We start from the raw sequence: 25390 nt of genomic DNA, 5'->3' as shown, positions 1-25390 counted from the left end.
AGAGGACTAATACTCTTCTTTCTCCTCCATCAAATCTAAGGAGTACAAAATTTTAACCCAATTCCCCTCATTATCAGTAAACATAACATTAACGACTTTGAAGACTTCTCTTTCTAGCATAACTCAAATATATAGTAACACTTAAGGACATAAGATGAACAATTCTTATGTGGGAAACACATTGAACTGTCCAGACAGACGGTGTGGTTCTCACATTGTGCGTAGGGGCACAGTGTTCAATACCATACTGTAGTGATGTCATTAGCACAGTTAGCTGCATGCAACCTTGTAGGATACATCTGTGCAACTCACTGAAACAATCCATTCTTCTTCAAATGCTTCATGACTTCCGGAAAACTAAACCAGGAAGAAATCATGCACTAGGAATCTGAAATGGCACCTGCTGACAGCCCACAATCATTGGCATCTCCAGTTTCTGTTCCTGCTTATTAATTAATAATCTCAAAAAAAAGACTCTGGAAGCAGTTGGCTACTGTACAACTGCTGGACTTGTAAGTTTTTCCTGGCTTCTTTCCGTTCAGCACCTATGTGCAGAGCTGCTTAATTTTTCCAGTTTATACTCTCAGCTCCGACCTAAGCCCAAGTGACTTTGAAGAATCAGTTGCAGATCTAGATCACAAACCGAGGAACAAGTATCTGTTCCCTCACACCCAGCTACAGGATGCATTCCTCTCTGCATATTTATGGAGCGTGGGAGCAGCGGATAATTGCAAAATCAAAGACCAGAACTAGGACCAGCTCAAGAGTTATCTGCAAGACTAGGGAGTAATGTCCTTTTTCCTGCAGAAGCAGAAGGGGACCATCATCCTCTTTATACTACAGACTAGCTGTTAAAGCTGTTTCCTGAAAGGTCTGCGTTTTTCACACATTTGATCCTGCAGGCTTGAGAAGGCCTAAACAAAACAAACTGTCCCGCTTTCTTGATTGGTATGTAGTTAACAAATCATTACATAAAAAACAGGTGCCATTCAAGCTCAGAGGCAAATCCTTGTCAGGTGTTTGAAGAAGCAGCAATAGGTCGGAGGTGACCTCCTACGGCATACATAGGGCCTGCAGGCTGGCATGATATGAGACTTAAGAGTCAGTGACTGCATTTTCGACTAAAAATGTGTGTGGCCCCGGATAAGCATACCAGCTATCTTGAAGTCTGTGCTAAAGCACTGCCAGGGAGCAGAACTCAGCACTGAGGATTCTAGGATCAAGCACCTAAAATTCAGGGGTCGCATATATGTTCCAAGATATCAAAGTCCTCTCTGGGATCCAGTTTCAATCTGTCATGACAGCTGACAACTACAAAGAATAAATAGTGGAAAAACAGAATATAAATTATTTTTATTTGTTTTATAAAGATGACTCATATATAATCTCATAGGAGATCATTTGCAACTTATGTCCAAGATAAATTTTTTAACATCAACAACACACCGTAAATGTCAGTATCCCCATAAAAGTATTCAGGTAACAAACCTTACTTTCCTGGAATTGTACAACAGGGAGGCAAGTAAAACCTGCCCTGAAGTTTCAGGTATTTGAAAATTCCACAAAGTAAATATCACAAGCTTCTTTTCTGTTAGTAGTTAACATAATAGAAAACAGTACTGTTAAAGGTAACATTAATTTAAACACATTTAACGCCTCTTTTACAGGTCTGTTGCATGCACCAATTCTTTAATTAAGTCTTACAGTACAAATGCAACTTGCATAGAAATAGTTAGGTCCTTTGATTTCTATACATGTGTCACCCTAACAATATGTCTAACCATGGAAAACAAGTTACTTCCATGCACTGGAGTCATTGTCCAATCATCAGTGCCTGTCCCACTCTTGGCAGCTCAGAGAATAGCACATTTTTTGTTCATGTTTTTTTGTTCTGGACAAGGTAACTGGTGCTATCAACAGAGAAACTTTGATTTGTTAAAAACAAAAAATAATCACCAGAAAAAAAAACACAAAAAAGAAAAGAAAATGTTTCTAAACATGTATTTCAACAGGTAGTGACAATGGAAGAAAACAGAGCACAGCACAATGATGCTAGGTAAAATCTAATCAATGTGTCAATCAAAAACATTCTTTACAAACTTATTTGAGGACTAAGATTTCGGCTATTAGTTACAAGATCTTCAACCCCCCCCCCAAACATCCTAGGCTACCAATATCAAAATATATTCATAGATACATTGAATGGTAAGTGTATCAGGCTACTTTGGTGAACAAATCAGTATGATGTTTTGATCATTACACTACAAGACAGTTTGGATAATCCTCAAATTAGTAGCTTTCCAACATTTAGAATAATGCTCAAGTGAGTAGAACATGAAATGAATTAAGTTATCTTAGTAAAAGACAGTATATAAAAAAAAAAAACCTATGATCTTCAAATGAAACACCATACTTGACAGATTAACATACATTCCTTTCTTTAAAGTAATATATTTTGTAAACACATGTAACAATGTTTATGTATTACCTCTATTAATAACAAGCTTTAGATTCTAAAAACAGTACTTACTGAAGATTCATTCTTTTAATAAAGTGCAGCTGAGAGTCTCAGCAACTTCTAATATGTAAGGTGAAGTAATTTTATCCCCTCGGCGTTCAAAGTACTTAGTACTCGTCATACACAGTTTAATTTTCCTAATGACTATCTCTTTTTTTTTTTTTTAAAGCATCTTCTAGATAGAGATCATCTATCCACTGATTTCTTATAGGGTAAATATGAACAAGCTGTTGAACAAAATGCCTGCTTCTTTTTTTTTTTTTTTTTTTTTTTAATGAGAGATCCGTGCTGCTTTCCCCACTCCCCAAATTCTGAATCTCAAATAACTTATGGTAAAAATACAAATTCCGTTCTGGAAGAAAACATACAAAATATACACCATGTAGCATGTGCACCTAAATATCTTGATTGTCAAGCAGTGCAAGTTTCCACCTTGACATACACAATTTTTTTGTTTTAGACAAAAAAGTGTTTCACTGATCTTTGCTGATCCCATTTCTTGCCATCTTTGGTAGTCTTTGTCCCTTCGTGTAAGCATGGTACCAGAAGTGGAGAAACAAGACTAAAAACATAGAGCCATATAGCCAAATAATAAACATGAAAATTGGATACTGGTATGGACAATCATCCATGATGTAGATTTGTCCTATATGGCCTGTAACCAAAATAAACTGGATCTGGAAGAGAAAAAGTGAAGAACAATACTTTTTAAATAAAATGCGAACTTACTACAGAGGTTTAAAAAGCTGCAGCATAACTTGCATACAGAGAAACAGAAAGTGGGGGAAAGCCGCTCCCAGAATACTACTCCACTGGAAAACATTTTCACTGAGTGAAGAGAGAAATTCTGGGACAAACTGCACTACAAGCAGCACTGAGCAGCCCACATTAGGAGAATGTGAGTCTGCCCTGGCCAATTCAGAGAAGAAAGGAGGAGGCAGACGGTGTTTGATAAGTGACAAATGGGAGGCTCCTTTAGAAAAATTAGCCAGAAATAAAAAAAAAAAAGCAGCTATTATAGGATTGGTTAACATGATTTCCCACTTTCCATGCACACTAGAATGTGACACAAAGGTCTGCACGTCCACAAAAAAAACAATTTAACGGAGGATTTTAAAAAATTTTCCACTTGAACTCCCAAGTTAATAATCCACTGGTAGTGCCTCCAAGACAAAAAGACTTTAAGTTATAAATATTCAAGCTTACTTGTTCAGAGTTACACATGGTTACATGAACTCTTCTATTAACACCAGACGTGGTGCAAGTAGCTCGCTATGGCTGCTTCTCCCTGCTCCCCTCCCTCCTCCATCAGCATGCTTGCTCAGGCCAAATCAATTGTTCAGCCAGAAGCAGAATTTTGAAAAATCAGCTATTAAAAAAGCCAGGCATGGAAAAGCCGCCAGAGCAGTAACCTTCTGAAAGTGGTCTAGGGCTAGTAAAACATTTAATGTAATTACTGCAAGTGGTTTATTAATGTTCTGAGTTAGAGAGGGGTAAATTCTCTAAAAAACATTCTCTGTGAAAACTGACATGAAATTCAGAAGAAGTCTTTCTCTATTCCTTTCCTTAGTACTAGTCACACATGTATTCTGTACATTAATTATTTTTCCTTGGTGTAAACTTACATTCTAATAATTTTTATACAGGCAATGAATTTTGTAAATGTATTTACCAAGTACTGCATAACTGAAAAGCTCATGTGTCTAAACCTGTGATAACAGTGAGTGCTGAAGCTAATTTAAACATATACCTAAGGGGAGCTCACAACTTTTGTTTTACTCAAATAAAACATGAGCAAACGTTGTACCAATTGTAAGCTACACACAATATAATGAAAGATACAAATATATTGCATGGAGTCTACGTTAGCTACAGTCATCTTTCTGAGAGGTGTTTACATCAAACAGATCAATTACTCACCAATTGTATAGTTGTCATATATTTTTTCCACCACAAATACTTGTAATAGGCTGGCCCCAAAGAACAGATTCCATAGTAAGTGTACATGACAACATGGACAATACAGTTCAGTAAAGCATGAAATGTTCCTAAACCACCTGTAGAAAAACAAAATGTAGTATTTAAAAAGCCATCTCAGGTCCTATTAGTTTATTTTGAGTTGGGTAGAAAAAAATGCATAACACAAAACCTACAGACTTTTATTAACCCTCAAAGTAATCTGAATTGGGTTGACACCACTTCTAAGGGATCATATCAGTTTCCTTTCTCCTAAAAGGCTTATCTAAGCATTTCCAAAATACCAAAAAAACGTACCTTATCTAATTATTTCCAAAATGTTTTAGTGGAATTCTTTGCTCTTTGGGTTCTTTTTTATTATTATTTTTAATTCAAATACATACACAGTGGAGAGACAGAGAATTTAGTAGAAACAGTGTTCCTCCTGTTTTACACTTCTTTTCTAGACACCCTAATGAATTTTGCAAATCTCTGGAGGATACATAATGATTCTCTCCTCAACACAGATTTCCAGATTCTCAGGGAAAGAATCACAGTTTCAGACTGTAAGTTTTTTGAATCATGACTTAAGTGAGGGTCTCACAAATGTGTTTTTCATATCAAAAGCATACTTACAGTGAAAAGAAAATTAAGGCAAAGTAGCCCTATTTTGGTAAGCTACAAACATTTCACAAAGCAAGTAAGGAAATACTTCCTTTTCCATCAACTATGGAGTTAGATGATCCTGCTCAAAGTAATTTTATTGTAATGAACACAAGACATAATAGGTAAACATGATCTAAGAAGTGGCAGACAGCAAAGTATTTTTAAGAGAAAGATGAACACAAAAATACTGAGCATCATGCAGAAAACAAGATGACATTAAAAGAGACATTTAGGGAGAAATAAAAAGCCAATTTTCCATTAAGAATGATTCAAGTTAAGAATAAAATATATTTTGTGATTTTAGTAGCTCACACTATTCTTCCAGCTTGACAGTTCATAACTGCTCCAGCTGTGATTGCAAACTTTCTTTGAAATTTAGCTATTTGTATTTTTAAAAATAATTTGAGTGTTCTTACAGTTCAAATGTACATACTTTTTTTGGCTTGCACAGTGAATACTCAGTAGAAAAAATAAATAGTTAAAGCAGAGCAAAAAGAAAAAACAACCTAATCAACAGTACAAAAATGTGCTCCAAAAAGCAACACCGCCCATAAGCACCATTTTACAATTCCAAGTTCATATCAGATAAGAGAAGAATGAGCATCTCCGTTCAAATCTGGTTTTTTACAAACAGGTTTAAAACTTGATGAATGCCACTATTTAGAAGGACAAACAGTGATGAAACTGAACACAAGGTAATCATCAGCAGGACTAAAAATCTTGGAAAAAAAATTTTAAGTTATCAGAACAACATTTTGAAAGATTAGTATAAAGATAAGCAATGGAGCTGAATAAACACAGCTCTGCATGAATATGAGGGACTATTATTAGCAGAGTACAAAACAGTTCTTGCACACTTTGCTCAAAGTATTTGTCAAATTATCACACGGGAAATTTGACGCAAGATCAGAAGCCTGTAGCTGGTGCACTGATCAGATGTCCAGATAAAAGGCAGAAAGTTAATGTCCTATAAATGGAAACTTTTCAAGGTTGAGGAGGAGGAACTATTAGTTGCTGGGGTGGTTCTGTTTTTGCAAATCTGTAAACACACTGAACTGTATGCTGAAAAAATAATTCACAATTTCATCAACAACTTAAAATACCAGTTACTCAGCAAAATTTGAGAAAAGATGATTAAGACAGCAGCTTCCGAATGACAGAACCTCAAATACAGCAGAAGTACACCCCTTCATACACTAGGAAAATCTACACGCTGGATGTATTCAAAAGATCCCATCTACAAATTTTCTGGACTGTCTTCCAGGATTTATTTTTGTTTTCATATAACAGCTACTAACAGATCAGATCAAAGAAGCAACAGTTCTCTTCATCAATTTATCACTGATTTTCTAGGGGAAAAATCATGCCTGAGAACATCAGTGGAAAAACTTCTACAAAACCCCCACCCTATTTCTCAGTGGAAACTCCTAAAACAAAACAAAACCAAAAAAACAAAAAAAAAACCGACAAAAACCATGCTCCTAGACATGGACTACCAAATGACTGTGCATTTCTCCACTCTATGCTTATCAGGCTATTCTTATGGCAAGCTATATTAATTAGCAGTGCACACTAATAATACAGCACAGGAAGATGCATGCAGAGACACACAGAACAGGAAAGGAAAAAGTGGATGAAGACTTTCAATTCAGTACAATTCAAATAAGTTTCTGTAGTAAGTAAGGTCCAGAAAATATTCCTCTTGTTTTGTGAAAGTCAAAGTACTAGATGTAAATAAACTCCAAATATGCTACCTAAAGCCAGTAAAATAACTGCAACAAAGCCTGAACGATTTCTTAAATAGGTTGAAACATGAGAACTCCTCCAACTCCTTACATCTCAGGGCAACGAATGTCTTTGAAGTAGTTCCAACAGAGTTATCTGCCTCATGTACCTGCCCTAGCACTTCTGATTTTGTAGTCACCTCTCTTTTTCACACAATAATGCTCTTTGCTCATATACAGATTTCTCCTCTGCACCCTTCCTCCCCATGAGGAACCAACATTGCAAAAATGCTGTCAAATAGGACAAATTAGTATTCCCCACTCAGTTAAATAATTATGGTGATCTCAGATCTTCCATGAAATACTGCAACTGAGATATAAAAATATTTCTAAATATAAAAATATTTCTAATTCTGTTCTTCAAATAAGTTTGTCTAGCATAATAAACTTTTACTACCAAAATACATGTATAACTTAAACTCTCTCTCCACTACCTGGAGCAAATTTGACTCCAAACCACCAGGTCCATGGCATGATGGAATGATGAAAGACATGCAGGAATGTAACTTGGTTGTTTTTCTTACGCAGCACAAAAAACACCTGAAACAGATTTTTAAGTAACAGAATGTTACAGGAGATAATCAAGCCCAATATACTTACATAAAACTGTGTACCTCAGTGCTGATTGTTCACTACTATACATTTAAAAAATTAATCACAGATTCAGTCTTGCAAGAAGGAGGGAAACTAAGGCTCTGAATATGCAGACTAGTGTTCAAAAAAAGCTAAATCAGTATGTAAAAATCCACCTGTGGAGTCTCAAAAGCCAGGACAAGCTTTGAAAGCAAATGTCCAAGGTTGAGCCATCACCTGTGTGTGCAATGGACAGGACAAGATGGACATGCTTGGATTGAGAAGTATCTAGAGGCAACAGCTTCTAAGTCCCCTGAACTACTAATGCAATGCCATTTGAGAAAATTAACCATAGGATTAGCAACAGATAGAGACAGTAGAAAATACTGTATTAGAGAAATAGCACTTTATTATGAACACTGATTTAACTACTCTTGGAAGAAGGTAATATTGGACAGAATATATGTAGGTATTCGTAACTGATATTGGTGGGCCACATTTTAAAGGGCAGACATTAAGGGAAGTGTTAAGGCGGAGTTAAAAAACTGTGCAAGGAGAAGTCAGGTCATGTAAAGGGTAGTATTAGATAGCAAGCAAATGAACACAGAAAAAATGAATTCTAGTGTGCCAGAGAAAACATTGGGAAACGTCTGACTTAAAACACAGCTAAGAAGCTACTTTTGCAATATAATCAAAAAGCTGCTGAGAAACAGGTACCTGACTGGATGGATTCAAACAAAGTGATTTTTTTTAAAAATAATTTTTCAGGCCCAGGACTAATTAAAAAGTAGCAGTCTAAGCAGTGGGTAATAAAGGTGAGTAGAGGATTAAATTTGTCAGGCTTTTCCAGTTTTAGCATTCCTGGCCCTTCCATTACCATTCCATTTGGCTCAGTCAGTGAGATCTCCCAGTGTTGAATCATGAGTATTTGCACATGAAAGTTAGATGGCTAACTTTGCTCACAGTGTGTAGAACATCCTAACAGCTCATGAGTCAGCTCCTAAATCACCATTATTCTGCCCCACACAACAGGGCAAATGAAATCACAGCTGATTCCAACACTCAGAAGCTGGTTTGAAAACAGCCACACAAACTCCACTAGCTGTCAGTCTCGGGAAGAGGGGAAGGCAGAGAGCTGCTGGTGGTGAGTGAGGTCTGCCTTCTGCTTCAATACATTGCTGCTCAGACTTTCTTTGAAATTGGTTAGAGTGCCAGCCTGACACCAAACACATTTTTAGTCATGACCCTGACGGCATACACAGGCATGTGTACATTAGGCATGGCAGTTTATGCTGTATTCAGAGCTGCTGATAGACATAGTCGAAATGTGGATAAAATCTGAAGATGACGTGGAAAAAAAAATGCAGCATGATCAACACTGTTTCTTATCTCTAGGGATGAGACAACCTTTGCGATAGCAAAATGGGTTAGTGTATTCGACTGTTAGGCTGACACGTTACCAGGGCTTCCTAAATTCTTTAAGCTGTGTTCCCTCATTAATGTTTTTCCTAATAATCAAGGAATGTCAGTGTAATGGGGCAATAGATTACAAGAGATAATAAGGGTGAATACCTTGATGGTATTCTAGTAATTGAAGATTGGTGGGCTAAATAAAAAGCAATTTAGGCCCCCAGCCCCTAACAGCACTGGTTCTTCTACCATGAAAAGGAAACATCACTACTTCTTTTATTAAGCTACAGATACTTACAGTGTCTAATAATTCAATGAACTTGGAAAAGTAGTAAAGCCAACAAGTTCGTACCATCTGCAAGGGTAAAAACCAGACATCATCAAAACATAATAGTTGTAAATAAAACTAAGCAGCTGCAGGAAAAATAAGCAACTATATAAATTGCTTATTGGAATGAGTAAGTGGTGTCACAAGATTGACAAAAATATATAAATGTACAGTTTGTTTGTTTTTTCTTTAAACACACAAAATTTTTTTAATTCTGAAGGAATTTTGAACCCAATAACAAGCCAACAAATACATTGCCTCTTTCTCCCAAACAATCAACTCCTCCAGTTAACTCACATGTTCTACATTATGCAAGAGGGCATTTCCATTTAGTGCGTTCCACTCTACAACAGTGTATTTGGTTGTTCAAAAAGCATTTCTAAAAATAAACGCAGTGTAGCACAACAATTCGGCTTTGTGTTTGGCAACTTACTCTTAGAGCTGTAGGTGACCTTGAGTAGTCAACGATATCACAACGGAATGAGTACCCTGTGGCCCAACCTGACATAAGAAACTGGAGCAAAGAAAAGGGAAAGGGCAAAGATTTACTTTATGTCTTCTGAAAAATTCATTAATTTTGGATTACTTTCACAATCACTAAGCAGAAGCAGAAAACAATATTAAAAACTTGTTGAATCAGCAACTTGTCAACCAGCTAACTCTGTGTGGGCTAACTACCATAAAATCCTTTGCGGTTGCAGATTAAAGAATTTCTAATTCCACATCTATAGAAAAGTACTTTCTTCCTACACTCATTATTTCAGCATTAATAACCAGAGAGGAGAAACAGCTGCATCTCAAAACCAATGTTAAAAAAAAGCAACTTAGTTTATAAATGAGACCACAAAACCAAATCAAACATTCTGAAATATTTTGAAAATGGCTACCACAGCCAGCCACCCTAATTACTGAAAAGAAACCAGCACAACATCTCAATAGTGAAACTGAGCACAACAGAAAAATATGGCTTAAAATATGCCTTATCATTAAAGACAAAGAACAAATCAATATGCACTATATTTTTAGTATCATGGTTTCTAAAATTTTGCTTAGTTATATTGCATGATTCTTTGAGTCTTTCCCTGGTACAACAACGAGAAGCTATGGTTTTACAATTGAGAGCACATGTGTGACAAAAGGGCTGTATGTAACAAATGCAATTTCATCTTTTCTCTTGGAATATACTAAAGCTCGGATAAGAGCAACATTGTTAGTATTATACCGGGCTCATTCCCCTACCTCTAGGGCTACTTATATCTGTTTATAAAGTGCTTCTCATTCATTGATCATCATTATCTACTCATGCACAATAGAAGGTCCAATTCTTTTTAACAGATGGAGGGAGGTAGTCCGTTTAACTTCCTAAAAGAATCAGCTGCTTAAATAAAACAAGATTTGAAACACCACTCAGATAACATAATACTAAAGCACCCACCAAATGGCTGAAAGAGTCAGATTTTTTCTGAGCACCAGACAATCGCTGAAATTCGATCTGTTACACTCTATCCATGCATTCTTTTGTGAAATTGAAAAATAGAAGTATTGAGAGCAGATTGATTGAATACTAGTTAGTGTCAGATACTAACGGAAGTTAAACATTTATTTTGCTTCTGAAGGTTATAAGCAAAACCTAACCTGGCACCAAATCACAAAAGGAAGTTTGGCGATTTTTCAGAACAAAGTCTAAATACCAAGTGTGTGCATCTTGACTGCCACTTTCCACACAACAGTCATGACATGAAGTAGCTGCTGCCACACTGCCTTTAGAGTGCTGTTCAATGTCAAGCAGTTCACGATAACTCATGAGGAAATTTATACAAATTGAGCTAATGAAAAAGTATCCTGCCAATTGGCACAATAATCTGACAACTTTTCATGACCAGTTTGCCTAACATGATATAGTCACATAGCCAGATCTAACAGAAAGGGGGTCAGTACTAGCATACTGATGCTTCACCAAGCAAATGTACAAGGCTGTCATTCACACAGTACTATTGCTGTTACTGTCTGCTTTCATTACTAGTATTTACTTTAAGAAACAACCAACCAAAAGAAAACCACCACAAAGAAAAGCCACAAAACCAACCAACAAAACAAAAAAGCCCCCAAAACTCACACATTAGCTATCTTAAGGTCTAAAGCTCTAAATTAAAGCTACATAACCTATACCATTCATAGTTAAGAATTTTTAGGTCATTCAACACATAACACTATACAACTCGTCAGGCTTGCCACTCTGGGAAATTTATTTAAGCTTTGAACTACAGAAAAATCTCAACGTTCTGTCTGAGAGAAACAGCATTTGCTATTTTAGTGCTCGAGATGGGAAATCAACATTCAAGATTTTCATGGTTTGGGTTTTGGGTTTTTTTTATGTTGTATTTTTTGTCATTGAGGTTGTTTTTCATTATTTAAAGGATGAAGATCTCCAACTTATATTTTGTTAACTTCTGTAATTTAAAAGGCAGATCTAACTGAAGATTATTCAGTAATAAACATACTCTACCCAGGTTTTGAAACATCAGTGTGGAGTCACATGTAGGAGAATAGAAACAATTACAGCAGACTAAGAAAAACAGAGTTCACTTTAACTTAATTTCCCTGGGCTGTAGCAGGTATGAGAATTTTTAACTCTCTGAATTATGACACATAAAATATCTTACAGTCCATCTTTCTGGGTACAATTTATTCCCTTTTTTCAATTATCAGCTCAATTAGTTTAGCATACTTCCTGGAGGAATATAATCACAATAATTAGAATTACATTTTTTTATAATTGCAGAGTGGGAATTATATTAATAAATGTATTAGAAGTTAACAGCTAGAAACACAAAATATACAAATACATTACAAATAAAGTAGTACTTACTTCGTAAGTCATATACACAGAGAGTGCTACCACACTGAAATTATAAAACGCCATTATCTGCCTGAGTTCAAATGGTTTTTTATTTTCCATGAGTTTGGGTCCCAAAGACGTGACAAAATAAATGTAGGTTCCAATGATAAAGGTTGTTGGAAAAGGGGAAGACATGAGTGGCCAGCCTTCCAGTCTTGGATCTAGAGGAGAGGAGTGGAAACAACAACAAAAAAATTTCTATTACATACTAAATCCTAAACAGCTACTGAAAGGTACTTAATTGTTAACATTTTAGATTTTGCTGTCATTGACCATGTTTCAAGAGTCCATTCACCTCAAATCCATACTGACTGAATAACAAGATTTAGCTCCTATAGGATTCAATGCTTCTTTCTGCATCAATTCTTCACACATAATGAAGAGGAGACACAAAATCATGGGTGATGCAATTTTTGGTCTAGAGGTCTCCTTCACGGAAATTTCACACACCAACAGGGCTCAGAGAGCAGCACAAGATGGCAATGCACAGTTAGATCACTAAGGCTGCATTTCCATGTAAGACTTCATTCCTCTGGAAAACCATGAACCTTATTTCACAAGTTCAAGTCACAGACTGGGAGATCCTTGAACTTTGTAAGCAGAATGATGTTAGACATAGTATCGGGATTTTAAAGGTAGAAGACCTTCTGTCCCAGCACATGGTATTCATAGCTTAGTACTTGAGGCTTGTGCCTATTCATTCCAGACACGTCACCACTTTCACGGCACAGTAAAGCACACACTTTCATATGAGGAGACCCCAGACGGCAAAAGTGTTGCAAGTTCCTCTCCAGTTATCCCAGACAGAAGTACTGCAGGGAGTCCTTGCTCCTACAGACACCATGCTCCCCACAGCTGAGGCTGGCAGGCACTCCCTCTGAGCTTCACCATGACTCCACTGCACCCTTTTGCAGTTCGTCACTGAGTCCCAGCTCACCAGACTTCCACATTTCCCCATATGCAGGAGAGCAGATATGAGCTTCAGGTGTTTCTAAATTACTTACTTACTTTTATAAACTGACTTCTGGAAGATTGATTTCTCAATGACCCCAAGCTTAACTACTGACTCAATGACTTCTGTTTTCATGGCTTGCTGCTGTATTTTGGTGGTGAAATTATGCTACTGCATTTTTTTCTAAGTGTTTAATTCGGTGATTTTCAACCCACAGCATTTGAGCAACGTTTCACCCATGAGACCCTCTGATGTTAAACCATTGGACATTTTAAAACAGACTTTGGTAAGCGCATTGTAATGCTGCTCACAGTCTGTAATGTGCCCAGGGTTACTGCCCGCAGACCAAGAAGGACTGTGAACCACAGCAATAGGCATCTGCATGTGTTGCACTGCAAGAGAATCACCAGATCTTCACAACTGACTAGTTTCTCTGCATCTATGCCTCGCACTGGTACTACCAAAGCTTTCCCACTAGTCCTCCCAGCTTGATCCTGAGAGAACGACATCCCACCACTAACTGTGCTATGAGATGCCAAATACAAGCACTGGTAGGCAGGTGGATGAACGAGGCACTCAAATGCTGAAGTCACAGACACTGCAGCAGAAATGCTCTATCACCCAGCTTCTTCCCTACCTACTTCACTGCATGAGTCATGCTGATAAAACTGCCTTCTCACTTGCATGCTGTAGCTCTACAGGACAAGGGAAATGGTTCTCAGCTATAATGGAAAAGATAAATTTTATTGATCAAACCTTAAATGCTTCTCAAGTTTTTCCCAGGAGTCAGCTAATCCCTGTCTTTATGTGCCTACCACAGTGAGGAACACTCAGGGAGGCCATTGTGACAGATAGGTCTTAACCCCAAACTTGAGAGCTTCTCTATCATTTTTTGATAAGGACGCAGAACTACAGAACAACAACAACATTAAAGCAAAGTGTCTTTAATATCCTCATTGCAGCTGCAACAAAAGACTAACATTCCTTTTCAAAACAGAGCTGTGACAAAATTAATTACTCTGAGGAATAAAACACTAACTATAACTTATCAGTGGTTTTATTTCTTTCATTTGCAAAAGGAAAATACAGTTAACACCATGCACCTAGCTCAATTAATTGATAAAACATCACTGTTTGTTAATGAAATAGGTTGAAGTTTTAGGTTCCGCAGCACAGGAAAAACATAAGCTATATATTTAAGCAAAACAGAAACTCTTACAGAAGAATCACTGTCTGCACTTTCAGTGTGAGGTTATATCCATAAACTAGCTGAGTTTTCATAGTCCTTCACAGTTAAATATGTCAATATGTAACCTTACAGGAAGACAAAGCTACTATAAGTTGGTATTCCCATTCGTTCCCCATGTGTTGCCTGATCTAGTCGAGAGGTGGCGTCCCTGGCAGCAGGGAGGCTGGATTAAAATGATCTCTACGGTCCCTTCCAGCTTAGGCCATTCTATGATTCTATGATAAAACAGCACACCTAGAATAGCTACACATTGGTATTAAAAATTATTGAAAGTTAGTAAATTTTAGGTTTAAATTACTCACCTGCATCTTTAATCCATTCATCATACAGTAGTACAGCCTTTGATGTCAGATTGCTAAAGGCCATTTTCACTTGATTAAGATTTTACGATGCTGTTTGCAGAAAAACAAACCAAAACAGAAAAAATAGATTTTTGTAAAATAAAGGTCTGTAAAGTGTTTTGGAAAAGATTTTCAGGAAACAGAATGGAAACAATATAGAGAGGATTAACAGAGAAATACATGAAATACAGATCAGAGAGCATTGCCCGACCACATTGCACTGTGCTTGGGGCTAATTTATAGCTGGAGCTGTTATGCACAACAATATGATTTTGTAATCTCTACACACCAAACAAGGCGCTTCCATGCCGTAAAGCATTATCTCAAGAAACCAGGCCGTGGCTGTTAAGGGGAAAATATAAATAACGAACAGCTGCTTAGGTTAATTTTTATTAGCATATCCCCTTAAAGTCCAAGTCACTGATATGTGAAGTTCAGATTTGCAACATTTACTATTCAAAATTTTAATTTTCTAAAAAGTATTTCTAGGGTAAGTGGGAAGGAGAGAAAGGTGCCACTATGTCTGTGTGCTCCTTTTAAATATAATAATTACCTATGTTATAATTAGTATGCAGATCACACTCTGATGAATCAACTGTTTCCACACCAGGATCATGAAGTGTCATAGTACCACTGGTAATATCATTAACTCACAAAAATTATCCAGTATATCCAGGGTGCACACAGCACCACCCACATATGTAGAACTTTTCAAAGAAGCATGTTATATGAATACTGGGTTTTGCTCCAAACCCAGGTACTCATCAGCCCTTTCCCTTGCCTCATTCCCCCTAAAAAACTTCTTTGAAGTTCCAACACATCTGAAAGCTATCTCTCCAGTTCCCACTCAGCATCTCACTTTGCCATACAATTTCTCTCCATACCCTTGTGCCATCTTCACGCTGCATTCACTTTTTTTTAGTCCAGGGTGCAGCACACCTTGAGAACCAGTTCCTTTCCTTTGCCTGCCCTTCTGGATCTCCTCCAGGCTAAGCCAGCTGCAGCCTTGGAGAACCAGTTCTGCCCCCATGATGGTAATGAATCTCTCTCCTCAGATCTCCCCACTATAATCTTATCTGATTTCTCTGCCAGTCACTTTTCCTGCCTTCATCCTCATGAAGATGTTAGTGGAACTCAGGCTAACTATCTTAAAATGCTGACCAAAACCCAAGTTAAACAGGCAACCTACTGCTTTGGAATAAGATGTTCTGAAAAACACGGAAAATTCTGTGTAGAGGCTGTCTCAAAATGAATTGCCACTTATTACGGGCTTGGGGGCGTTGATTGACTTTTCCTCCCTCTTACAGTGGTAACCTCTCATCCTGACAATTGCAGTCTCACAGATAGACAGTTCCTTACATTTATGCACTTGACTCATCAACATCACTTCAATTTTGCATTAGCAGTCAAACAAACATGCGGTTGGTGGTTCAATAGAAACTCTTCTGTCTGCTAGGCACTGGGACTAAAAGCAAGCTTTTTATCTGAAACCAGACTAATTCCAATAGATTGCTTCTGCTCCTAGTAGAAAACAGTAATGAAAATAGCAAATCCTCACATTTTCCAGCCCCTGCTATACTGATGGAGAGACCCACTACTCCTGACCCCACCACTCACAGCTCTTCTCCCTTTTAAACATTTCACAAGAGCTTAGACAGAGGCTTTTAGGCTTCAAGGCTTCTTTTCTGTTCATAACCAAGCAAGTAAGATATAATTCTACAGCAGCTGCTAAACTTATTTTGAAAATTTTCACAGTTTAGTTGCTGTCTTTGAGAGAAGGATGTACCAATCAGAGAGCAGCCACAGCCTAACTACACAGGCATACCAACTGGTCAATTACTCTGCATCTGAAGGTAAGTTAAAACTATTTTAAGAGTAGGAATAATGTCTGCATGAAAGACAGTGCTGTTCAGAACTTACCTGCTTTATTTAAAATCAATTTATGTAACACTACTACTTTACCTTCAATGTGCTCTACAACTATACTTATTTTTTTTAACTAGCTATCCCATGTTCCTTTGTGAGTCTGCTTCCATGAACAATTGTTTGAATTAATACTAGGTTTTCAGGGTTTTTTGTTTACTACCTACAAATGGGGTAAGTAATTTGTCTCCTTTTACACTTACTTCATACACAAAGTCATACATACTGGAAAATAATATCATCAAGGCTTGTGTTTGCTTTGCTTTTTTTTACAGAAGAGTAAAATAGCTGCACATACTCAGACAAAATAAACAACTAGCTTGTGCTTCAGGGAAAAAAAAATTGAAAGACTGCATTTTTACAGTACAACCATGTTGCTCAGTAGTCACCTGCTAAAATTTTGACCAGAGGACAGCCTTCCATAACATTTGGCAGTTTTGAAGTCTACAGAACTTGTCCTCTAAATGTGAGACTGGAAATATTTGGTCTGAAGGGACAAACACCTGGGGGCAGAGGCAGACATTTATTAAATATACAGCTTTAGGTCTTCATGCTGTAAACTCATCTGCACATTAAGCATTTGTATAGCCACAGTTCAGTTGGGAAAAGAGTACATTAGCAGGTATGTAACTAAGTGTATTACAGAATCAGCACATCAGCACTCTTATTTCCAATCTTCCTCTTCTGCTTGTAGCAAAACTTAAAAATGCAACTAAAATGCACTAATGGTTGAAAACTTTCTTTAAATTAGAGTGTCTCAGTTATAGTAAACTCTCTCTAAACCAGGGAAGTCACACTAGCAGATCCATTTTCAAAATTACGTTATTTTAAATTACATATTGGAAGCAATCATGTAAGTTCAGTCTGACCAGTTTGAAGAGTTCTAAAGAACATAAAAGCAGTCCTCTCAAGGACATGCATTTGGAAAATAAGCACTGAAATCACCTCAAAAACATATGCAAGGTACTCAGGTCTAAGAAAGAAATAAGTGATTTTTTTTTCCCCTGTCTTTTACTTTTTATTTAAAATTGTCAGTGGAAGTAATATTGTGCATCTAGGATCAAGCCAGCTGTACTAATATAATTTCTGAAGACATCTTTAAGCAAATGTGTCTTTGCCATTATAAAAATAGGGGCTGTAAGAGACGCAAATGAGGGAGAGAGCTATGTTAAAAGAACAAAGTCATTTGCTGGGCTCTGGTCCCCTGCAGCTCAGCAGACAGCTGAGAAAGACGAGTAACTACAGCAGAGTTAAGGCATACAGCTTGGCTCGGCAGAACCAATTTCAAGTTGGACAATTACCTTTACCCAGGCAAGAGTAGATAAGATCGTTAACACCAGCCAAAAATGCCACAAATACCACAGCAAAACCATATGAGAATGCTTCACAACGACAAGTACTAGGTAATGAGTTGCTGGGAGAGCTCAAGTTTGGTTAGCACATAAATCTATCAGTGATTCTTGTAATGGGAATTACTGGTATGCCTCAAACATTCCTCATTTTTTAAATGAGAACAAGAAGTTTCTCACATTCCTTTGCTTAGCCCACATGAAAGATATTTGCCATTCTTGATGCTTATGTATTCCCCCTACACAGTTTTAAAATACTAAAAGATAAGATTTGCTTTTACATAGTAATTTTACATCAAGTGTTTTACGTTGATGACTACTGAATAAAACAAGCAAACAAAATAATCTGACAGAAGATGAAGAAAAATGAAACACTCTAATATAAGCTCTGTCACTCCAGAAAACAAATTTGAAAACTCAGTGGGAACTTTTAAGTGTTTTAAGTTAAGAATTTGCATTAGAGAGCAAAGCTAATTATTAGAAATATGGACAAGCTACTTTTACAGGCACCCCTTAGCAAAAGACAGGTACAAACTTTAATGGACTAATTTCTATTTATCCCCAAAGCAAAGGTTCTAGAACATGACTCCCTTGCCTGGCAAGCAGGTAATAATGATGGGAGGACCCTCCGCCCTGGTGGAAAATGGAGAGAACCTGCAGGAAGCATTGACCCACACAGGTCTGATTTCAAAATGAGAACTTAAGAAATTACAGTAATACTGGCTTGCATATTCAGGCACAATTATGAAACTTTCATGTTTCAGAATCACTTGGTATATTGTTGTTAATTCTGCTCTTCAAGTTCAGAAGGTAATTAGATCAAGATGTTTCACAGATGGTATCTTAAGCTTTCCCTGGGAAATACCAGCTCTGCCCTTCCCATTTCCCAAGGCTGTACACTTACGTAATTGCAGTTATTTTAACCACATTATTCCCTCATGCCACATGGCAAACAAATACAAGCTACCTATTACATTAGACGGATTACTCACCTATATTCTGCAATAAGGTTTTAAACTTTAGCCAGGTGTCACCTGTCTTTACAGATTTTTCTTGAGAAAAATTTCTGTGACCTTTCCCCACCCCTTATGCCTTCTCTCAATCACCTAATGCATTTTTGAAAAGCCTCATCTCACAGGCAAGTTAGCTACACCCTGCTTAGTAGTAGATGGTCTTTTCGTTTTTAATAATATTGCTGGTAAATGCTCTTCCTGTTAGAAGACAGTCAGAGGAGTGACAGAAGGCAGGCAAGCAACTGTATGCAATGGAGGCATTTTGTGAAATTTCCAAGTTGAAAGATCTATCAGCTGTTACCTTGATTAAGTTTCAAACTTGGTCTTTGAAGCCAGTCCATGTTAAAACACAAATTCTAACTCCTTAGAGTCCATAACAATCTCTGCACGTATATTTCAGAGTAAACACTCGGGAGAGAACAGCTAATTTCAAAATAAATATAAATTCATTTTTTAAAGGACATCCTAAAAACAGATAAAAGAGAGGTAGGTACTTTATTAGAGTGTCTACATGTAAAATTCACCATTGCCAGTATTCAATAAAATATCTAATTGTTACCCTGTGTAATCACTGTTAGTTAATTATTTACACTGAATTATTTAATGCTTTGCTTTTAAAACTAGCATCAATTTGTTGTTCACCCACATGAATAAAGTGGTCTGTAAGTAGAAGAACTAGTGAAAACATGTTATTGCAGTCACACTTTAGTTTTCTGCCAGACTAATGGATTTCCCATTCTAATGTTGCATAAAATAAAGATCAGTTTGTATTTCCTTCCCCATCTGCCTATAAACCGTTAAAAGAATTGATACCACAGGCTTCACAAGGCTGAACGCTGGCAACAGGCACAGAAAAGTGCCTTTCGATGAGCACTGTTTCAGGGGTACAGCCCCGTTTTATGCCCAACTCACAGCCAGAATCATATGAGTGTACCCCTGGTACATTGATCCAGTCACCAGTGGCATCTGAACAGGGAATCCACAGAGGGCAGTCCCACAGCATCACTGCCAATGGGTCTAGTCTTCAGGCATCTGTATGATAATTCACAGCAGCTCACTGACACAGTGAAAGTTTAGTCTTTCGGAAAAAAAAAGTTAATTTTCAGTCAGCTCAGACCTGAAAGGCTGAAGGAGCTCATGCAAAGGAAACTTTCAGACACATGAACTGGGATGCCGCAGGCAGAGAGAATGATCATAGTAGCAGCCCTGTCACAGATCCATTTAAGATGACAGTGAAATCATGTAGGGATAACACAGCATCATCATGACTAGTCCTGCACAGGCCTATCATGTACTAGATCCATAGTCAAGAAATTCACATATTGCACCTCAGCAAGTCATCACTCTGCCCACCACAAGCCTCAAGGGATACTCTGTAACATGGGACCAAAGACACAAGAATTACATTCTGGTACAGTAAGGCAGAAAAAGATCTGACATCACTAGTATCTTAAATATCTTCAGTGCATCACCTGGGGTTGCAGTGATGCACATGAAAGCGGTCCTAAGGACATCACACAGAGAGACACACTGAATCCAAATAGTACCTCTAATCACAGACTGGAAAGAAGTTTCTTTACAAGGCTGAACCCAGTTATCAGTTTAACTCCAGTACACGAAAAACGAGGGCAGGCCCCTGAAAACATTCCAAGTTTCACATGGAAAGTGAACACCGTGGACATTAATGTATCTTGCCCAGTCTTCTCTCCCTGTATTCCAAACATGTCAGAGAGAGGGAAAAACACGATCAGGGGAAAAAACTCTTAGATTTTAACTTGTTATTAGTGTTCCCCTGTCTTTACCAAAAACTCCTTATTTGAGCATCTGCATGTCAGCCATCCTGAGGACATCTAGTCTCACCTGCCTTCTCCACTGCTGCATGAGTAGCTCCTCCACCCAGCTCAGGACAGAAGCTCTTCTGTCTGGTCCCCCAGTGCACAACTTGCACTTGGATGCTTTTAAGTTTGACTCTGGCTCAGTGATGCCAGCTCACAAAGTCACCTAGCCTTGCCTGCATGGTGAGCCCTATGGCAAATACATATTGCACGACAACTTTCACCTAGAAGACAAAATAATGTTCAATAAGGTAATTATTTTTATTAATGAAGCCTCACTTCCATTATATAATGATACATCATTACCCTTATCAAAAGCCTTTGGTTTGTAATTGGGCTATATCTGATTCAGATCAATCTGTTCCTTACCCAAAGGACTTCACAGACTCTCATTTTTCTTCCTTCTTTAATATATAACTAGAAAACCTTCTGCAGCATCTCAATTTTTCTTTCAAGACCAGATCAACTAACTTTGGGGTCACTTTAAAGGCTTTCACAAAACAAACACCAGGAGCTAGACAGCAGTAACACAATCTAGTATTTTCATCTGTGCTACACAATCATGCTAACTAACACATACAATACTCCCTGCTTATTTCTCTACAAGCCAACGGGTTTGTAATATGCTGAGCTTTTGCCCATTCTGGGTTTTTTTCCTCTACTGTAGGGATGGTTCTGATAAAGAGATGCATGAATTATTTATAGCTGTAGTGTTTCTAAAGTGCATATACATCATTAGTAACCATGCAAAACAGAATATAAAACTTTCAGCTGAACTAGAGGCATGTATTGCCTGCACTGCAAAGATAGAACAGTCTGGATTTTTTAACCTGCACAGGAAGTACATTAAGATACAATTTATAGGTAAGCTCTAAAATGTAGATGGAGTGCAAGTGCTAACTAAATACTTAGGAAGAAAGATGAGGCTCAAAGATGTCTGATAGCATCAGAAGTTTGCCTTCTGTAAGACTAAAAATGAACGGGCCTTACGGACACATTCACAAACTAGGACTAATGACATTTAATTTCTTCTCATTGTAGTGCTGAAGATTGCTTGTTTTGAGGACATACTGTAGCTATCTGAATGCTTTGGTAAGACTCTTTAACCTTCTACCAGACACCCCTTTTAAAGTGAAGCATATGGAACACAGATAAGAGCATCCTCCTATCAGTTATCAGTATCTTCCCAATATACCTGACAAAGGGCAGGCCACAAGCAAAACAGACTCAGCTAATATTGCCAAGATTTGTGATGAGTCTAAACCTCTCCCTTCTCCTCTCCGATACCATTAGTTGAAGTCTGCATTATTCTTGAACCTCCAGGCAGGATGGCTTAGAATTAACTCTGGTTATATGTACCCACCTGATTGAAGCTATTCATGTCAGCACATGAGAAGGGACATGAGTGACGTTGTCCCCTTTTTTCAGCAGCGAGCTATGTCTCTGAGTTGGCTTTGTCATAATATCTATCTTCATTAACAGTTGAGTTAATTCATATGAGTTAACGGCATATGAGAATCCCATACACCCAATTAATTACAATAAAATGTAGTTTGCCACCAAGGACCAGTAAAGGCCTCAGTTTGTGCTTACTCGTAATTTAATAACACAATTATGTAAATTGTCATTAAATAGCCACAGTGGGGGGTACTCCATGGGACATAAATGAAAAGAGAAATGCACAGCTAGACTTCAGCTTCCAGAGAAGCATAAAACAAATGGGAACAAGACTTGTTAGAAAGAGAACGTCTTGCTAATCCAGCCAATACCGATGGGAAAAAAGCAGACAAGCCTTCTTATTGCCAAAGGCACGTTGTAACCAAGTAATCAATGGCAATGTACCTGTAGCTCTTCAGTACTAGAGAAAAATAAATACAAAAAAATTAGACCAAAGATTTCCACCTGTGGTAAAGACAGGGAGACAGTGCTGTCTTTTGTAACACGAAAATACTGCAGAAAGAAGTTTCATAGGAAGGGGAAATAAAAAAAAAAATCATTATCTAAGAACACAATATTCAGCTTAAGAAAGAAGAAATGAGCAAATAAAATGAACAGTATTAATTACCAAAGGAAGAAGTATTTTTCTACAGCCACTTCTTGCCAATAGCATACACTTGACTCAGCTCCTGCGAGTTGATGTGACAAAATGAATTGCAAAATCAATGCCATTTTATGGAACTTTTATTGCACCAGCTGTAGCCTTGATAGGTTCAGAATATTAGTAAGTAGTAACACTGATAGCACGGGTGTGGAGTTGCAACATATTTTTTCGTTCTCTCTTTAATGCAGCAATTTACAAAAGTTGAACTGCTCCCACACCACTCTGATGCTGACCTGGGCTAATTTCCTTTACCATTGTTTCCCACTGCCTTGCACTTGCTCAAGCTACCCACCCCTCCGGGTCACAGGCAGATATCCTAGGCAATGAAATAATGCTTTCCTTCTGCTCCAATTTTGCTTGCATTGCATTGGACAGGCATAAATTTTAAAGGCAGCTGACCTAGAATTTACACCCTCTCTTCCCTCCCCCTCCTTTTAATTAAGCTACCACGCAGCGCAGTGGACATGCTGTTAAGCTCTGTAAACTTCTGTCACTGCACCCTCCTTAGGAGGATCCTTCAAAAGAAAGCTGGAACCAGCTGTGCCGGCACTTTCCGCAATGACCCATGCAACAGAGCACAACCGTGAACTTTGGGAAGTGTGACACAGGCAGCAGCTGCACAGCGAGAGGCAATGAGGGCAGAGCTTTAGTGTGGGAAACGCCATTTTAAAGGAAATATGTGCAAATTAAAGTCTCAGAACACTCCTCCTACCCAGAGGAACTTGCTGACAGTATCATAAAAAAGATGGTGTGTCCTGACATATCAACTACTGTTGTGAATGTGCCTTCTGGAGAGCTCCAGGAAGCTACCACACTGCTACATCCTAAAGCTTTCCAGTTCAGGGCTAGTAATTTGCACAGCTCCAGCTGGAGTTTCCAAATCACTGAAGGATATGTAATGAGATACTAGCCTTATGTTTTTGGTATTTTGTTGTTGTTTTTTAAATCCATATTCGTTAGCATGATGAAAAGTCTGGTTTATCACTACTAAATATACTCATGAGTATTATTGTCAGACATGCAGATATGTTTTACTGTCATCTGAAAACTCAAGCCTCTCAGCTAGAACAACTAAACAGAGCAGAAAATGAATAAACTTCTAATTTCTCCTGACATACCTGGTTTTTCTCCTGCATCTCAAAGAGGATCTCCACTTAAAGGAAGAGAAATAATTAGTTTATACTCTACCAGAGGTACTGCGGAAGTGAAATAGTTTCAGAAACATTAGTAGGGTGGAAAAGCCAGATGTTTCCCAGTAAGTGCCTGTTGTACTGAAGGGAGGAATCACAGAGGGGTGGAGAACAGACAGCAAAGAGACACCTGAACTTAGGAATAGCTGGAGGAAATGACCCTGCAGAGTCATCCTGTAGTCAAAGCCATGTGTCAAGGTTGTATTGTGCTTATACTTTGGGTCCAGGGATGAACGCGTGAAAATTATCATATTATAAAAGCCCACTTGACTCTATTTGAAATTTGAATAAGCTTTTGGGTACTGCTCAAGCCATCTTGGACTTGGCATTGCTAGGTTGACAGCTGGACTCAATGATCTCTTCCCAACTTAAATGATTCTACGACTTCCAAAGACTTCCTGTGAAAGCCCTGTGGGCCAGGGCTCCACAAAAAGTATTGGAATAGGAACATTCAAAGCTGTCTATAAACATCAGAGAGAAGAACATCCAGCCAGGGTGACTCAGAGCTGGCAAAGGCCTATGGAGACAAAAGAAAAAGGTTGCTGTAAGGGCAAAGCAGTGCTGCATGGGACAGCATGCAGATGACAACCTCCAAAGCTTATATGAAAACAAAACTCGCCATCACCTAAAAACATTAAACAGCTTGATTAGCAAAAAAAAAAAAAAATTTGCATTACAGTTTTTTTAAAAACAAACCTTGTTATAAAAATACAACTTTAAAAATACGCCAGTTCTTTGCTCAATTTCCGACCAATCCATGTGGAGGAGTTTGCTCAACACAAAATGCAAAGTAGAGGCTGATATTATGGGCAAAATATATTAATGACATTACACAGCTGTGAAGATTTACTTCTGCTCCAGATCTAGATAGCTAAACCCTAAGTTCCTATGCTAAGAGGATTTTTTAAAAGTCTTCACTATTTCGCAGTTTCAGGAAGCTCAAGAACAGTGTATTGACCAGCATTATGCAGGCTGTGAGCTTTTAAAAATCATCTCAGAACACCTAATGATAACTTCACAGAAGCACAGAAAAAACCGACACATTAATACACAGGTTTCACCACAGAAATGTTGTGAGGATTTTTCATTTACTATCAGTATTTTCCACTACTACAGCGGAATCTAGTTTTTACCATATTTCCAATCATTCAGAGGCCACCCAGGACCACGGAACATCTCTGCAGTTTAAAATATATTAGCTCAGCCAGACAACATGTAGGGATGAACCAGCTACATCTGGCCTGTGCTTATTTTTTTTTCCCTCTTTCCAATCCTGAAAGATTGCCAAATACAAATAGCTCAA

General features: G+C 37.8%; 1 protein-coding gene across 1 annotated transcript; it reads right to left on the bottom strand.

The window, feature by feature from the left end:
• Positions 1–2991: 2991 nt before the first annotated feature.
• ELOVL7 (ELOVL fatty acid elongase 7) lies at positions 2992–14701 on the bottom strand. Its single transcript, XM_009873104.1, has 7 exons — positions 14638–14701; positions 12105–12295; positions 9669–9749; positions 9206–9262; positions 7359–7464; positions 4439–4575; positions 2992–3195 (listed from the first exon to the last, which is right to left on the bottom strand). The coding sequence occupies exons 1-7, from the start codon at positions 14699–14701 to the stop codon at positions 2992–2994; spliced, it is 840 nt and encodes a 279-aa protein (XP_009871406.1).
• Positions 14702–25390: the final 10689 nt, after the last annotated feature.

The sequence above is a fragment of the Apaloderma vittatum genome, unplaced genomic scaffold (genome assembly GCF_000703405.1).
Source record: "Apaloderma vittatum isolate BGI_N311 unplaced genomic scaffold, ASM70340v1 scaffold22057, whole genome shotgun sequence".
Taxonomy (NCBI): Eukaryota; Metazoa; Chordata; class Aves; order Trogoniformes; family Trogonidae; genus Apaloderma; species Apaloderma vittatum.
Note: the sequence above shows the minus strand (reverse complement) of the source record. Positions and strands in the feature narration are given on the sequence as shown.

Bases quoted from the DNA above. Each gene is read 5' to 3' on its own strand.
- ELOVL7 (XM_009873104.1), bottom strand. From the start codon at position 14,701: ATGGCCTTTAGCAATCTGACATCAAAGGCTGTACTACTGTATGATGAA. The intron at 9,750-12,104 runs GTAAGTACTACT...TCTTTGCTCCAG, and splicing joins CTGTGTATATGACTTACGAA to TTTCTTATGTCAGGTTGGGC. The intron at 3,196-4,438 runs GTGAGTAATTGA...TTTCTCTTCCAG, and splicing joins ATATGACAACTATACAATTG to ATCCAGTTTATTTTGGTTAC.